Raw genomic sequence first — 17,427 nt, forward strand, 5'->3', positions numbered from 1 at the left:
CTGTGTGGTTTTGAAGGTGGTGTCCTGTTTCAGAGGTAGCACGTGTTAAAACGTAATACAGGATTTGAAAAGAATTATTGACTTGTTCAGGAATACAGTAAAATGTTCACCAGAACCAGAGCACTGACCTGAAACCATTTTCCTGGCAGGGACATTCTTCAGTGTCTCTACCAAAGAGGATTGCTCACTTGTTTAAAAACCACCATGAGCCCAAGCTTCTGCCCTGTCTGTGTCTGTGCTCTTCTGACCAGAACGCCAGCTGCTGCCTTTCAGAGGCAGAATCAGCCCTGTCCTGCCCTGAACAGCCCAGCTCTGGAGTGCTGCTGCTCCTTCGCTTTGCTCACGACGTTCACGATCGCACATTTGGCCAGGGTTCTAAGGTACTCCTTGGGCAGAGAAATCAAACACCAGAAATCAGCTGTTTTTTCTAATAAATACCTGGAGTTTTCTCACTGAACATCCTCCCAGTTTGATGAGGCACCTCACACTTGAGCACCTCGCTCAGCCTCGGGGTGCTCTGGGGCAGCAGAGGCAGAGTCTGGAACCGTGAGCCGCGGGTCAGTCCTCGGGACGCGCAGAGCAGCCTCGTAGCTCCCTGGCTGACCCCAGGGTCTGGCAGGGGGACTGGAGGTAGTAAATCAAGCTTTTGGTTGTGACATCACAAGTTAGGAATTCCTCATGTTTCAGAGATTCTGTGCTATTCTGTGTCTGCATATTATGGTCTGTCCATGCGCTGCCAGCGTCCTGAGACCATCAGTAAGCTCCGGGGCGAGTGCCGAGGGGAGGCGAGTGCTGTGCACCAGCCCTCTGTGACATCACTGACAGGGAAGTGCCATGGGGACCCCAAACTGGAGAGCTGACCCCCTGGGAGCAGCAGGTTCCATCCCCACGGTACTGCAGGTTTCTGTCCCTTCAGCTGGATAAGCACACCAGTCAGTACAGCTGCCTCTGCTGGGTGCAGGGATTTCATCAGCCACTTCCCAGTTTCAGGTAAGGTATAACCAGTACATTCCTTTCTTCACTCAGAGGACTGCAAAGCCCAAGAGCTGCTAGTCACTGTCAGACTTCTTATTGCCTTCTTGAAAGAGAGATACTTGGAAAGATTAAAGTGCAGTGCTGCTTCAGGAACCCAGCACTCAAGAAAAGCTTGTATGGGATACCTGTTTGTGTACTTCTAAATCTGCCAAAAATCCACCTATTAGGATATTTACTATTACTCGCTCCTGTCAGACACAGAGACTTGTCAGAAGCATCAGCTGCAGGGAAAGGAGAGGAGGCACAGCTCCAGGAAACAGCTGTCTTGACTGTAAGCAAGCCTGCTGGCATCAAAGCCTCTCACTGCTCCCCAAGGAGAGCGAGCAGCCCGTCTCAGCTTGAAGTGTCTGTTCTGAGCTGCCTGTTCCCACTTTGGTTTCTCCAGAAAGACACACTCCAGCCTCCCTGTTCCACCAGATGCCTTAGGAATAACCAGCGCTGGGCAAGTCATCTTTCACAGACAGTGCAATCCAGGGCCTTGGCAGAAAGGGGATAAAAACACCCGTAGGTGGCACCTCTGCTGTAGCAGTTGCTGGAATTGCAGAGCCAGGCCACAGAATGAGCCAGAGGGGCTCAATCCCACCATCAGAACACAAGGTGGTGGCTGTTTTGTCACAGAAAGCCTCTGCAAATGATGAGCTAGCACTTAATGTGGGCTCGTGTCATCAGCTGTCACCAGAGGAAATGCCCACAGAGAAAACCCTGACATGCCACAGGCCCAGGGAGCCAGCCCCATGGTTCTCCATCACCTGCAGAACCTCCAGGGCTCCCCTGGGAAGCAGCATCCTGCTGACCATGTATCAGAACAGTCACTAAGGGAAGCTGGCAAGGAACACACCCAGTTCTCTCCTGCTGTTCCAAGGCCCAGCTGAACAGGTCACACGGCCAGGAGGCAACCTGCCAACAGGTCACAGGGTCCAGCAGGGACAGCAGCAACCAAGCCCCAGCACTCCCAGGCAGGTGCAGCCTGGGGCTGGCCTGGAGGGCCACGGCTGGATTTGTGTCCTGGTGACTCTTGAGGACAGTCAAGTGTTAAGGTTCCAGGAGGTCACAACCTGCTCTGCAGCCACTGTGCTGCAGGACCATTGCTGCTGCAATGATGCAGGACATCAGTAATGGAAACGTATCTGGGAAATTTTGGTTTTGCCTATGACAGGAAATATGCACTGGTACTGACAAAAGCCCTGCAGGGGAACAGCTGTGCACTGTTACCCTATAGAACCTCCTTATGCAGGAACATAATTTATTCTCTTTCTTCCTGTACTATTGTCAAGTGTTTCAGGGGATGAAAACATGACTACTGCACTCTGCTTTGTCTTGTCACCCTCCAGAGAAAAGGATCCAAGAACAACGTGTCCCCAGGGATGACGTGGGCGTTGCCTGCAGCTGGAGTTTCAGCTGCACATCCTAAAGGGGATTCCAGCTTCCTGGAGAAAAGGGACTTACAGAATTGCTGGAATCCGGCAGCAGTTCATTCAGATTCCTTCCATTTGTCTGGCATATGAAACAGAGGCAAGACGTAGCAAGATATGAATCATCAATGACAGTTTTTCTTGCATAAAGTGAATGACAACTCACCCTGAAATCAAGAACACTCATTAGGAGTATCCTGCCTTTTGTCACAGGAATTTAAGTGGAAGCAGCAGGAAAATAGGGTCCAAAGAGTGGCTAATCACAGTACTTTTTTTTTTTCCTTTCTAATTCCAGCAAAGCTCACAGAAAACAAGAGGTCTCATTGTCAGTGCCACAGATTTCCTGTCTAGAGAGAATAGTAATAGAAAGCATTGTTAACCTAGCACAGGAAACGCTTTATAAATGATTTTTTCCAAGTGAGCAGAATTACAGCTGAGCTCTATCTTGCATTTGAAGGACAGTACTGTGATCTTGGCTCACAAACCTCAACGAATTGCAGACTGGTGGTCATTTCCACAGGCATGTAACCACTGCTCCTCCCTGCAGTACGGGGGTAAGGGTGTGCCTGCCAGGCAGCAGGAGCCATCTCAGCCCAGCAGTGGCAGGATGGGTAATGCCCTGCTCACCTCCTGCTCACACAGAGCACCTCCTCCCTCTCCTGGGACTCTTTAACACCTGAACTCAAACACAGGCCCCACGGCTTGCTGTTGTGGGGCTGCTCTGCAGAATAGATGCTGAGAGGTCTTCTGGGAATGAACTGAATTGTGCTGTAGTCCCAGCTGTGAAACTGTCCTGGTTTGCTTTTCAAACCAGCCTTTAGAACTGCTCCTATCCCTTCTGCAGCTGGCATTGCACAATATTGCTAAAAGCTCTCCATGCTCAAGGATGACACAGACAGAAAAAGCCCTGAAAGAACAGGGCTCACTACCAATACAAAAAAAAAACCTGTAGAAGTCATTAGGGAGGAACAGACCAGACTATGAGAGACCTAAAATCGTGAGTTAATCCCAGTGTTAAAGAAAAACCAACCAACCAACACCCCAGCCCCCAGGAGTTATTTCCCCAGCAGTCTGGATTTTCTGAGCTACACCTTGGACCTGCCACTGAAACTAAGAGGATTACTTAGTGGTACCACATGAATAAGGATTCACACAGAATCACAGATTCTGTGGATTCACCAGAGTAAATTATTATTTGGCATAAAATGGAAAGATCAGGCTTCTCATCAGACTGTGAAGGTATCTGTTTCAAAATTGCTTGCTGAGGAATATTTAGATTAGAAAGTATAGAAACATCAGTAACATGGGCATGCACCTACATGCCCAACTAAATTTACCTGCATGTGTCTGCACATCCATTTCAGGAGAGGAGTGAAGGGATTCAGTGTCAGTGACAGCTGGGAGAGACTCACAGTTTAGAAATGGCACCTTGCAGTTGCCAAAAAATTTATCAGACAGGACTACTTCAAAACCAGGCTGCATTCAGAAGACCTGCAAGACTCAACTCCAAATTCTCCTTGAATTCCTCAATTCCTTGAATGCCTTTCAGGATGCAATGACAGCTGGGGATTTATGACAGGATCTTGATAAGATGGAGCAGAGTTTGTGGGAAAAATGTACCGTGAACAGTGTTGGCATTCAGACTTTCACAAATCAAAACTGCAACTACATTCATAAACCCCTAAAGAGTAAACATCTGATCAGATTGCTGCTGTGACAGTATCAGAAAGTTGCATTCTGCAGCTATTTGGTTTCCCAGATCCATTTCATTTGTTACAGCACGTATGACTGCTTCTGTATGTTAATAATTTAATGAGGATAATTCAAATTCCTCAGTTACTCTTTCAAAATTTTTTCATCTATTTTGGTCAGAAAATGGAAGATTCAGCAATCTGAAGTCACATAAGGAAAACCACTTTAATTTCAGATTTTCAAAAGGGTTCAAGCACAACTCATTCGAAGCCCGTTACTCTATTTGGATCCCCAATTTTTAGTCCACCTACCTGAGTAAAAATGGGGAAAAAAATAAACCGGGCTGGTGAGCAAGCAACTCTGGAGAATTAGGTGTCTGTATAACAGGTCATTTGTTTTCCACCCTTGGATCCCTGCTCAAAGAGACTTTGCTGCAGAGCAAGAGTTATTCTGGAAAGTCAGAAGTCACCCTAATCAAGGCCAGTCTGCTAACAGTGAAACCTCCCCTCACACAGTTCTGCCATTTACCAAACCAACGTCTGACATTTCTCGACAGTGCAAACTGTAGCCAGGAGGTGCTACAGCCATCCTTCAGGAACGTGTACTTCACCTTGGGCTTGCCTTTTTGGACTGAAGAACACTGGCTAGCAAAATGCTGTTCTGGTGAAACCTGCATGTTATGCAGGGTCTCATTTCTGTCAGTTAAAAAAGAGAAATCACAAACTGTCTGAGGCATTTTTCTCCGATAAAGACGACAAGCTGAATGAGGTATCATCAGGCTCTGGGGATGCATGATTGAAATCCATTTCTTCTAAGTCAGGAGGTAAGTCTGAGAGCAGTGCCTGCAAGTAAAACATGTTACAATACACTGTTAGGTGTATGTTCTATGTCAGCTTTCAATTGGCGTTTAAGCAGCCAGTGAAAAAACTCTGCTGAGCTTTGCAGTCAATGCTGGTGTTGGATGGGTAAAGAAGAGGGCAGTATGGATAGATATGGAAAGGAAAAACATTGTCCAAGATGACATGTCTTAAGGGCAAAAAGAAAAAAATAAAAGCAACAAAATTTCTTCCCAAATAAAGCCTGATCTCACAACAGACAAACCTGAGGGGGCACTGGCTGCCCCTCTGCAAAAGTCACACTTGGCCTGTGTCACTGTGTAAATTGCAAGAGCTTTCTTCTGTTTGAAGTCCAGCACAACGCTGCCCTAACCATAATTTGAGTCTCAGAGCACTATAGAATAAAGCCAAGAACACAAAATATTCCAATTGTTCTCCTTCCATTCTCAAAACCTACTTCAAGACTTACCTGCTGCTGTTCTTTATCATCGGACTTAATAGCAAGTATCAAACTCCGAGTAAACGTCTGTAGTTCAAAATACTTCTGCTTGTGATTCTCCAGCTCATTCTCAATGAACCTGACTTCTTCATTCTGTGGAGAAAAATTACATCAAGTTCTGGAAATAATCAACAGCACTGCATCTTTTCACTGACACTTCAACTTCTTTTAAATGGCACCTAAACATGCTGGTGTTGCAGCTGAACGTTTTTAGTGAAGATGAGTAGCAATGTGTTTATCATGGTTCCTCTCAAACCCAATTCTGAGTGCAGACAGAAGTTCTAGAATTACAGAACAACAGGTGTAGACTTTGGATACAAACAGCAGTTTCTGATGAAGGCCCAGCAGTGTCACACTACACCTCATGAAGAGACATGACAGCCACCCCCATACCTGCAGACCAGGCACTGCAGAATTACCATCATTAAAGCATTCATGACTTGGGCTAACGTTTCTATGAACCTTCTAAAGAAGCACTGCTTTTTATTTCATCAGGATGACCCCTAATTCCATTTTAAAACCAAGAAAAACAAAGCTCAGGTCTCTTCCTAGAAGTGATGCTGAAAAGGCAAGGTGACTGTAAGAAGATACAGCAAGTAAATTCCATTATTACAGCAGGAGGCTTGACACAAAGACCAGGGAAAATAACTTGAACATTCCTCAGAGCTTCCACAAATTAAAAGACAGCACCCTCTAGTGCAGCTGAGTGTGATGTGTATTGTGAAGTGTCAGCTCACCAGCCTACCCAAGATCTCTTGGGTTACAGAATAAACACAAATGTCTTTACAAAATGGAGAAATATCTGTACAATGCATGTTGTGCATACTAAAAAGGTGTTTTTCCAACCTTTTCATTAATAGATGTTCCTGTACTTGCAAATCACTTCATATAAAAATAGCAAACTTAATTTAAAAACTCAGATTTGGTAAGTGCTTCACTTTATTCCAAACACCTCTTCTCCAAACTTACCAGCAGATTGGTATGCAAGCTCAGAACACCGACTCTGTTGATCAGTGTTGAGCTAAAATGAATTTTCTCTGGTTATTTACCTCTGCAAAGACCACAGGACCTAAAAAAACAGTTCCCAAGATCAAAGTCACGGTGCATTTTTGCAAAAGGTCTCTCATAGCAGCACCAAATGTGCATCCTCCACCAGAGAGCAAGGACAGAAAGCTGCACAAGGGCTGTCAGCAAGGCACGGTGCACATCACAGCAAACATCTAGTTTCACAGACAGTTCAGGTGACATGTTGCATTTACTGAGGGACACCAGAGGCAGGAATGAACCCACCCTTGCCTAGGTAACCATACGATTAATTAGGTTGGCAGTTTTGGGTACAATATGTTCCTTGGTGGCTGGTTTTGATAGCAGCAAATAATTACCTGAGCAAATTTCAATAATGAATTTATAAGCTCCTATTTTGTTTTAATGATGAATGTTTTTTAAAAAACCAACAGCCATGCTCTGGTATTGATGCTTCCATTTGCTAGACTGGCTAAAATTCAACTTGAGTTGGTATGAGAAGGTGAAACTCCATGATGAACTGGAAGGTTTGTAACAAGCCTTTAAAAATGGTTGTTGATTTTGTTTTGTTTTCCAGAAAATTCACATTTCTTCAGTCAAAACATTGCTCACCATACTGCTTCAGGTTACAACAGCTCTGAGAATAAGAGGTATTTGGGTTGTGATTGTGAAGGTTTTTCTGAGACAGTTAGCTGAAGGCTTTGCTTTCAGATGGGAAGTTGGAAGTTGCCTGGTTAGCAATGGATTTTACCCAGCCAAAGAAGAAATTCAGATTTATGCAGAAAACACACAGGCACAGAGACTAATCACTAATGTCAAACAACAGACCAACAACTGAGGTTCTGTAGGGCATGCTGTCAAAACAACCCTTTCACTGTGGTGACAGGTGACATTAAGAAAAGGTCATTCCCTCTCCATGTTCCCTCTCCACTGCCCTTACCAGGAAAACACTGCTTGAAGGAGTAATTATTGTTCTGAAAAGATGATCTAGTTATTATTTTGGTAATTGATTATCATTAGCAGAACATACTTGGTTTCTAACTAACATACATACATAACAACATGCTCAGTGTACCCCACAGAGCTGGGGGAACTCTCAGGAAGTCACACACAGCCGTCACCATTTGGTAGGAGACAGTGGCTGCCCAGTCTCCAGCTGCTTCTCCCCCCTCCACAGCTGCTGCTCCCAGACATGCTCTGTGCTGCACAACGAGCACCACCAGCTCTTCTCAGCCCCTGGTTTCTTCCAGGGTTCCAGCTGTTCTGTCCCTCTCCAGAGCTGGCAGCGGGCGCTGCCGCAGCACTCCAAACAACGCTTCTCCCACTGAAAGGGAGTTTGGGTTTAGAGGCTCAATGAACTGCTCTGTCTGGGACAAGTGGTGGGAGCTGCAGATGGCTGCAGCTGAAGTCGTGGAACTGCTCTGGAGAAATGGGATTTGTCCTGCCTCCCTCAGGGCTGGCAGACGGGTAACCAGGCTGGAAATGGGATGAGGGGCCATGACTGAAGGTATGAGGTGCAGTAACCACGAGAGCAGAGGAGCTGCACGCTCCCCCCTGCCTTTGCTGAATTCCTTACAGACACACCCATCTGGACTTTCTGTGGGCTATCACACAGCCTAACTACTCACCTTATAATCCAGAAGGGAACTCATTTGATCCACTTCAGAATTACTGATCATATCACTTTCTTCATCATCTATAATTTCTATTTTCTGAAAGAGAAGGAAACGGTTCATTCCAAATATTCACACCCATCAATTAGACAAACAAACAACAATCTGTGTCTAACACTGGCACGAAAGGATGAAGGTAGCAGGACCTTCTGCTTGCTCCCGAGGACTCCTGAGTTGTGCAGCCCCCGTTAGATGGCAATCATGCACCTCAGCCACAAGGGATCCGGGAAGAACCCAAACTGACGCTGTGGTAGGTGGAGCTGCTGCCATGGTGACTCGGGCTGTTTACAGAGGAGGAGCCACACGTCACCATGCTTCTGGCACTAAGTTGTGTACTACAGCTCATGACAGCCTGCACAAGCCCACTTTTCATTCTGGAAGCCTTTTGTTGAAGACCTCCTGCAGGGCAAAGAAGGTTGTGAGAGTTTATTCCTCTGGAGCAAAACCAGACCTTATGGCAAGTGACAGCCTCGTCCTAACTGACCTACTTCTTGCCTAAGAAAAGACCTGAGAGGTCTCCCTTGGCTTGCTGTGGCCACAGCACAAGTCAAGTGCCCCCAGCTGTAGAGGATGTCAGTACAAAAGACAGTTCCCAATGCACACACATGGACATTTTCACTTAACTCAAAAAGTCTTGGCAGCTTTTTATGCTGAGTTCCTGAAGATACCTAAAGTACAACGCTAAAGGCCAAGCTTAATGCTGTTTAGACCTCAGAAATACATTCCAGTCCTAAGTTTTACAAGATTAAACTTTTACATTATTTACCATATGCATGTTCTGGTTTTCTTCCCAGCAAAAAACCTTCTTACGTAAGAAAATTATGTTAAAAGGTTATTTCAGTAGAAAATACAAAATGTGCACTTCTTAGTGTACCTATGAGATTTCAACTTTTATTCATACCTAGGCTAGCTGTCAAACAGAATGAATTTGGATTAGAGAGTGGTAAGAATGGCATGTTCTGATGGGAACTCTGAAGGATGACTGCCCAGATCAGACTACAGACTGCACTTGACTTTGGAGGGGCAGCAGTGGTAGGTTAAGAAGAGGGTTTCATTACTGTTTTTCATTGTTCTGACAGTTGTAGACAATTATGAGATGGCACATAATAAGCTAAAGCAATTTTACTTTGTTTTTTAGCACCCTGTTTAATACAAGGAAGGGAAAGGCCCACGTTGACACAACACTTTAATGGTTAGTTCCTGAGGTGTTATTTCAGAGGTTTCTTCTCTGCAGCATGTGTGTGTGTCTTCTGTCTGCCTGCACACCAGTCATCAGACATTTCCTTCTAATCACCGAGGAGAAATCCTCCCAGAGAGGTTAACAGTCTCTCACGAGCAGCACCCACCAAGCTCACAAGTTGGTGCTGAAGGCAGGGAGGGGAAAGCACATTTTCTGTGCTGCAGTGTCTGACAAGGCAGCTGAAGTGCTAACATTTCCCAAGCTTCATGTCACAGGGATCTGCTGCTCTGCCATGCCCTCAGTAATACTGAGATTCAAATATTTTTGCTACTAGACTCAGCTTGAGGAAAGAGTCTCTAAATAAAAGATAAAATTTCACACTATCTTTCTTATAATTATACATTTTAAGATAGCAAAGACCAGATTAGAATTTCAATTAAGAAAAATCTCTTATGCAAGTCCAATGTATGTTAGCCCAAAATTAACTGCATAGGTTTAAAGCTTTTTTGTTGCAGTGTTTTCAGGACAGAGTATGAAAAAACCTACTCCTCTTTCTCTCCCATTATTCTATGAAATTATATAATGCTGGAGTTCAGGTAGACTGGAGAACCGAGTCTCTCAGACATCACCTTTGGAAACCTTTTACCTTTGTCATTTTCCATCCTGCATCTCCTCAGCAAACACACCAGCCTGAAGCTCAGAGGGATTATACCCGAGGTCACAGCAGGCCATGGAGGGAAGCAGAAAGGCAAGAGGCAGCTGCTTCTGTTCAGGCAACCCCAGGAAATACAGCCGTGGGATTTCAGTTTACACACAAGATGATAATATGTTAATAAAAGAGAGAAAATGTTCTCTCCTCTTTCCATACAGCAGGAAGGGTTCTCCTGCTCCCTCTCCCACTTCAGGCTGTGTGATTATTGTAACACCAACGTTCCTGTCCCATTCTGAGCTGCTGTCCTTTGCTCTCTGACTGCAGGAAGACTGCAGCTGGGAACTGGAAGCATCTCCTGTTCATTCTGCAGAAAACTTTTAAGATAAAAATTACCCTACCACTTGGGGTCTTCTCCCCAGAGAAGGCAGGCTAAAGCACGGGGACACACTGCATTATTTGCCATGACTCCTCCCTCTGCCTCCCCTTCCTTGTCTCACCACGGCCAGTTAAACCCAGGCAGAACACTGTGCCTGACTCCATGTGAACAAGAAACATCTGAACAATGTCCTGCCAAGGGCAGGGGGATGAAGAGCACAAACCCACCCTGCCCTGGGCTCAGATTCAGGGTTAGCTGTGGAGAAGCACTAGAGATATCTGACTTTCTCAAAGCTACAGAACACCATCATCAATTACTATTCTGGGTTTTTTCCTCTTATTTTTGTATCCTACTCAAGGGTGGTGCCCTGCACTGCAGGAAAAGCACAGTGGATTGTTGTAGTGGAGGGAGAGCCACATAATTTCACTTCTACTGAATGTGTATAGCTCTGTGTTTTAGCACTTTTAGCACAATTCCTTCTAGTGCTCAACCAGTGAAGAAGGACCCTTAGCACACGTGAAGCTTTCACCTAGTGGCAAACAAGAGTGGGACAAGCAGCAGGGCAGGAGGGGACAGGGTGCCAGGGAAGGTGCACATACCACATTATCAGTAGATGCTGGATTCTGGTCATCATCTTTGTGACCAGTTTCTTCATTTGGAAGAGCTTCATTTGTCTCTTCTGCAGAAATAAAGTAGTTGGTGAGATCTCATTCAAGTTTTATGCTGAAGGAACATTAATAGTCTTTACCACTAAATATGTCACATCTGCTAGATAGAAAAGCAAAGTCATATTGTTGATGTCTGTTAACAAAAAATACTGTATGGCTTATTAAAAAGACATCACATCACAAGTATTTCAGGCTGTCATGCCAACTGCTACCTGCAGCAACAGGAAAACTACCTGTAACTCTATTGCAACATACCAAAACCTTCCTGTTTTTAGGTCCAGTTTGGAATATTCAAGAGTGATGAATAGTTTCACATCAAAGATGCACATAACTTATTTTTTTTAACTAGTCACTATGTGAAGAATCCTGCATGTCCTGAAATTCTAGGGTCCATACCAGAATCCCACCTCCTCCTTGCAAACATGGATTAGTTTGGAACCAAACCAATTAGATTTATTTTTCTTGTATGGCACTGGTGATGCTGCACCTCGAATCCTGGGGTCAGTTTTGGGCCCCTCACTCCAACAAGGACCTGGAGGCGCTGGAGTGTGACCAGAGAAGGGCAACGAAGCTGGGGAAGGGTCTAGAGGCCAAGTGTGGGGAGGAGCAGCTGAGGGAGCTGGGGGTGCTGAGCCTGGAGCAAAGGAGGCTCAGGGGAGACCTTCTGGCTCTGCACAGCTCCTGACAGGAGCCTGGAGCCAGGGGGGGTCGGGCTCTGCTCCCAAGGAACAAGGGACAGGACAAGAGGCAATGGCCTCAAGTTGTGCCAGGGGCAGTTTGCTTTGTGCATTAGGAAAAATGTCTTCTCTGCAAGGGTTGCCCAGGGCTGTGCCAGGCTGCCCAGGGCAGTGGTGGAGTCCCCACCCCTGGAGGGGTTTCCAGGCTGTGGAGATATGGGGTGAGGGACACGGGGCAGTGGGGACCTGGCAGGGCTGGGGGACAGTTGGACTCGATGGTTTTAAAAGTTCTCTTCCAACCCAAACAATACTATGATTTTATGATTCTATAATTCTCCACATTAATACATGGTTAAGAAGAAAATGGTTGATAAAAAGACCAAATCAGGAAATAAAACAAAGCACATAGGCAAGACAGTTATGATCAAAAACTTAAAACAATGTCGTTAACAGCTAGGCTATTAATTGGAAATACACTCCTTCCAAGTGCTACTGAAATTGGAGTTCCACAAAGGGCAGAGCTTGCAGTAAAAGGGTTAAAGAGTCCAGCTATGACATCTACAGAGGGAGAGGCACAGGAGGGAAGGGGCAGGACCTGGGGGTGCTGAGAGGCAGGTGCTGACACAGGGCTGTATTGCTTCCACACCAGCACTGGGGCAACAGGGTTTCACTGGAGATCCCCAACACTTGCCAAGATGAATCATAGGTGGGCCAGTCCATAGAGAGACAGTTAATTGTTTTAAATAACTCCTGTACCAGTTACAGAGCTCTAAACTGAGCAAATTTTATCTGAAGTTGTTTCAAATAAATCTGGTGCTGGTCACAACTTCAGAAGAAATTTTCTGCTGGGAGCAAAAGCAAATGGGTTCAAATGGGAGAAGTGGAGAGCAGGGAGCAATGCAAGACCCCAGTGGTACACCTGGAGGAGTGAAGGTCATGGGAGATGCACCTCAGGGACTCTGGAACAGCCTAAAGCACCAGTCACTCAGTTAACCTGATAGTCACCACTTGGATTCAATAGTCAAAGCAACTCCCTGCAGCACTTCAACTCTTTAACTATCCACCCTCCACTAACATAAACTGGCAGAGCCTTAACAGCCTCCACAGAGCTGTGTTCACTCACACAAGGCATGGATTTAATTAACATACATTTAAAAAAGGGAAGGGAGGGTGTTATGAGAACTTGAATGTTCATTTTGCATCAGAGTACAGCTTTGTTTGTCTAATATTTACACTGCATTTTAAGAGCAAGTGCCATCAGTACTCTAATTAGGTGACTAAAAATATCTTCCTGAATTTGAGAGTGCTTTTTTGTTGTGGTGGTTTTGTTTCTTTTTTTTTTTCATAAACTGGGACCAAAATTTATAGTTCTCAAACACTGAAACAACCACCTATCTGTGACTGAGTTGTACACATTATTCTTGGTGGAAATATTTGCCAGGAAGTTCCAAACAAGCTGAGCTGCAGCAGTGAAACCTGCTCCTTGGAACTGGAGAAATTAATAGAAATAATTCTTGTGGTAGACTAAAGGAATGGAAGTGGGATTCCTGGATGCTGTGGAAATCCTCTGGTTTTCTTACACTTCCTTAAGCTTTGACTCTAATAACGTACTCATCGTCTTCCAGCCTCCTCTTCCTTTATGAAAGCCTCGTTCAATAAATGTGTTATTCCTCACTCTAAGCTACAGAGAATTCAGACTCTTCCCCTGTCACCATTTTCTTTCAAGCAGATCTGACTAAATCACTTCCCTGCACACCTCGGGCAAATCAAGGACTCCTAGATTCTGCATCTCACTTGGCTTTCAATCACTTGACCCATTTCTTTATCATCTATTCTCTTTACAGTAGAATATGACAAAGCTATCACAAATTCATTCCCAGCAGTTCTCCCTTTTTCTAGTTCTTTCCTTTAAATTGCTCAGACAAAATGACAAGATGAAGCCTGGCACATTAAGCTGCAATGGCTTGCACTAGATCAGCCTTTCTTTTAGTTTAGAGAGCAAAGGCTTTATTGATCCTGTCTAATCAGAAGCGCTGGGAGCAATTAGTGGAGCTGGTGAGGGCAGGGAATGTGCTGAGCAGCAGCTCATCTGCCCTCGGCCCGCAGGCTAATGGACAAGAGGGGAAGGCAGAGATGGATCTAACCTGGTCAGGCAGTGCTGGGAGGGGCAGTAGAAGGGAATTAACTCCAGGACACTTCTCACTCGAGATCACGCAGCTCGTTAGCGTCAGGCAAACTCTGCCCAGAGAGCTCTGGCCAGCTCCAAACGAGCAGGTTCACACCCATTAGTGCTTGTTTAGCTGAGATACTGTTGCTGTGATTTAGGTGAACTGAAAGAGATGTTCAGGCTGTGTAAAACCTGGCCTCCCAGGGAAGCTAGGCTCAGCCATTTGTGCTGTCTGTCCATCTGCAGCTGCACCAGCAAACTGGGAATTTGCCATGTAGCGTTGGATGAATCCGGCACGACCAGAGGTCTGGTGCTAAAGGGTTGCTGCAAGCTTTGTAGTAAGAAACCCCACAAAATTCAGAGACAGGGAGGCAGAGACCAAACCGTACGTGCAGGTTAGCCCAGGTGGGTAACTCGTGACTGTTAGACAACCTTTCAGATGTTTTTGAATGTGTACAACAGAATCCAAACATGCACACTGCACAGAATTCAAAACATCGGCACAGTAGTAACTGCATTTTCAAATACCTTGTGAGCTTCCTTCAGATAAGCAGATTGATACTTCATCATTCCTATCATTATCATCCCCCACTTCAGCAGCAGTCTCCTCTCCTGGATTAAGTGCTGATTTAGAAACAAATTCAGATTGATCAGAGAAATCAGCAGGACCTCCTCTAGGGGGTGGGACCTCAATCCCCATTAAACGATATTTCCGTCTTCGATTCCCAATCCAAGTCTTGTAAGAGAAATAAACATGAATGACATCAGAAACTATAACAAAAGCAACAGGTCCACAACCAAGTGACATCAGCACATCTGTACTGCAGCAACAAGAGTGCAGCCAGCAGTTCAAGGGAGATGATTATTCCCCTGTATTTGACCCCTGAGGCTGCTCCCTGGAATGCTGTGCCCAGGGTCAGTCCTTCAGCACACGGGAAAAGGGAAGGTGCACAGCAAAAGGAGAGGAAGCAACAGTCACAAGCTGCAGCAAGGGAAGCTCTGACTGGAATGAAGAAAAAAGGGAAAAAAAAAAATCATGCTTTACAGAGAGGCACTCAACAGTTTGTCTGTGGGAGTCTTGGCACCTCTGACCTTCGAGGTGTTCAACATTTTACTGGACAACATCCCGAGGAACCTGACCTAACTCAGGAGTCAGTCCTGCTCTAAAGGAAGAGCAGGATTAGGTGACCTTGTAAGGTCTCTTCCCACCTAAATTATTCAATGAACTTAACACAGCTTTAAACCAGGTTCTCCCAACCTGCAACTGCCAATGACCCAAACAGTCCACCTGTTCAGCACTCCCCACAGCACAGGAATTGTCCAGGGTGATGGCTCTACATCCTTCCACTTTGATGACAGAACATAACTTGGCAGAACTAAATTCAGAGCCATATTATCCCTCAGTCCTCTCTGGCTGGAAGACAAGTCTTTAAGAAGCACTGCTTGCAGGAAGGTGTATAGGAGCATACTGTAAGCAGGGGTAGGGGATGAAACAGGTCCAGGACCAAGGAACCTGGGAGCCCATTCATGATTGGATGGATATGGATGCTTTAAGCTGATTTTACATCAATAAAACTGAGTTTCCAAGAAAAATAAAAAATAAATCACATTCAAAATGCTCCAAGTGGACCTGCTAAATAACATGCTTTATCTGATAAAGAGAAGTCTACACTAAAAATTATTGAAGAACCAAAGTAAGAGTTTAACAGGATGTAAAAAGAATTATCTGCAGCTCTTCACCTCTGAACTCTCCCCCTTCCCTGGTGTTTGACAGGCTTTGGATGTCTCATCTAATCTCAATTCTGCCTAACAGCTCTTGTACCCCAGGCACTTTGTTCCATCCCAGTCAGTTTTCCACTGGCAAAAATCCCTCTCAGAGCCAGAGATGGAATCCATTTCTTCACCAACTGCTCTCTTCCAGCATTCTTGACCTGGGTCTCCTCCCCTTCCACACCACCTGAACCACAACAACCCAGAGCAGCACTGGCAGCCCTGGTGGGACCATCCTCACTGCTGCAGGACCTGGCCACACGCTGGCCCAGGAGGGGTAATGGTGGAGTGTGGTCACACAACCTGTCACCATACAGAGTGGGCCTGAGGACTGTGAGGATGATGGATGCACAGCATGGTCGTTACTTGGTTCTCAGTCAAGCTTAGTGCTGGAATTTCTGGGTTGCTAAAAATCAAACATACCTCTAGAATACACATGCAGCACCTATTTTTGAAAACCTGTGATCAGGGCAGGGCAAAAGGTACACACAAGGTCTCTGCTGCAACAGAGTTTATCAAACACATCAAAATAATATAGGATTTTTTCTTTAAAAATACACTAAATATTACTCTGGCTTTATTTCAGAAATACCTGCATTGCTCTTCTTCCCCACCACGCTTCCTTTAACTACAGTTCTGACATACAGCATGACAAAGTTAGCAAAAAACTTTGTGCTTATAATACCTCAATTATCAAATAAAAAAGTTAAGACATATTAACACCAGTCTCAACTACTAAAGGTGTTTCCTGCTGTGCCAGCCTTGAAAAAAACATTTTTTTAAAGCTGAAGCCTTTAACTTGCTAAAAGATGACATGCTTAATACTATTTTTAGCAAATCAGTTTTGCTGGGTGATAGTTACTTTCCCAGCTTGCTGCTTTTCCTCTTTGAAGAATGCAAAACAGGTACACAGAGAGCTACTTACTTATTTTTGTACACGATATAAAGTTTGAGGAATAATAAAAAAAAAAGACATAAAACCCTGCAACACAAGCTGCCCCTGCCAGGCCCAAGTCTCTTTTTTTCCAAATTTTAAAAATTTTCTCATAATCTTACAAGGTGCCAACTGCTATGAAATTTAAAAGCAAACCTGCTTCTTTTTTACTAAATAAGTCATCAAAAAAAATTGAGGCACTTGGGAAAGGTAGATCTTGTCCTTTCACATACCTTTGGAAGCATCAGATCTTTCATTGAACATACTGAATATGTCATAGAAGATGAACATGTTTTCATAGTGTCTCAACTTAAAATGGGAAAGTAATAAGGCTCCTTATGCTGTGTGCTACATTTCACAGTGAATATTCTGGAGCAGTGCTACAAGTGTAAGAGCAGACTAATGGTTCTATGTAGGAAACCAGCTTAACAGTGCTAATTATACCCCTAAAATAATACCTCCTTAAAAATCTGAAACAAGATCTGTGATCAGACTCATTAAACCTACTCAGAGCAGCCTGCAATGAACTCAGCAGCAGCTTCCCCAGCCCCAGCTGAACAGATGACCAGCAGGAGCCAGGGAGGAAGGGCAGGAGGAGTCTGGGCAGAAGGTGCCAGCCTGTGTCTGCCCTCAGGCAGCTTCAAAGGGAGTGGACTGGCAGGGAGCCACTTACACAGCATGATTACAGCTCTCCAGAGATTGAGGTTAGGGTGTCAACGTGCTAGGAAGAGTCTAGGTTGGAACCTCAGAAATCCCCCTTAACTGAAAGAACAAAGATGGAAGATTTTGAGCTGTTCTTCCAATGTCTCAGTCATAAGCTGGATCCTGTCTAG

At 45.0% G+C, this 17,427-nt stretch overlaps 1 protein-coding gene across 1 annotated transcript; it reads right to left on the minus strand.

Moving 5' to 3' along the window:
• Nucleotides 1-4,512: 4,512 nt before the first annotated feature.
• HDX (highly divergent homeobox) lies at nucleotides 4,513-14,621 on the minus strand. Its single transcript, XM_008940181.1, has 5 exons — nucleotides 14,419-14,621; nucleotides 10,978-11,057; nucleotides 8,126-8,209; nucleotides 5,445-5,567; nucleotides 4,513-4,981 (listed from the first exon to the last, which is right to left on the minus strand). Exons 1-5 carry the CDS (start codon nucleotides 14,588-14,590, stop codon nucleotides 4,856-4,858), a joined length of 585 nt encoding a protein of 194 aa, XP_008938429.1. The 5' UTR covers nucleotides 14,591-14,621; the 3' UTR covers nucleotides 4,513-4,855.
• Between the last annotated feature and the right edge of the window lie 2,806 nt (nucleotides 14,622-17,427).

This window comes from Merops nubicus, unplaced genomic scaffold (assembly GCF_000691845.1).
Source record: "Merops nubicus isolate BGI_N331 unplaced genomic scaffold, ASM69184v1 scaffold30495, whole genome shotgun sequence".
NCBI classification, from domain to species: Eukaryota; Metazoa; Chordata; class Aves; order Coraciiformes; family Meropidae; genus Merops; species Merops nubicus.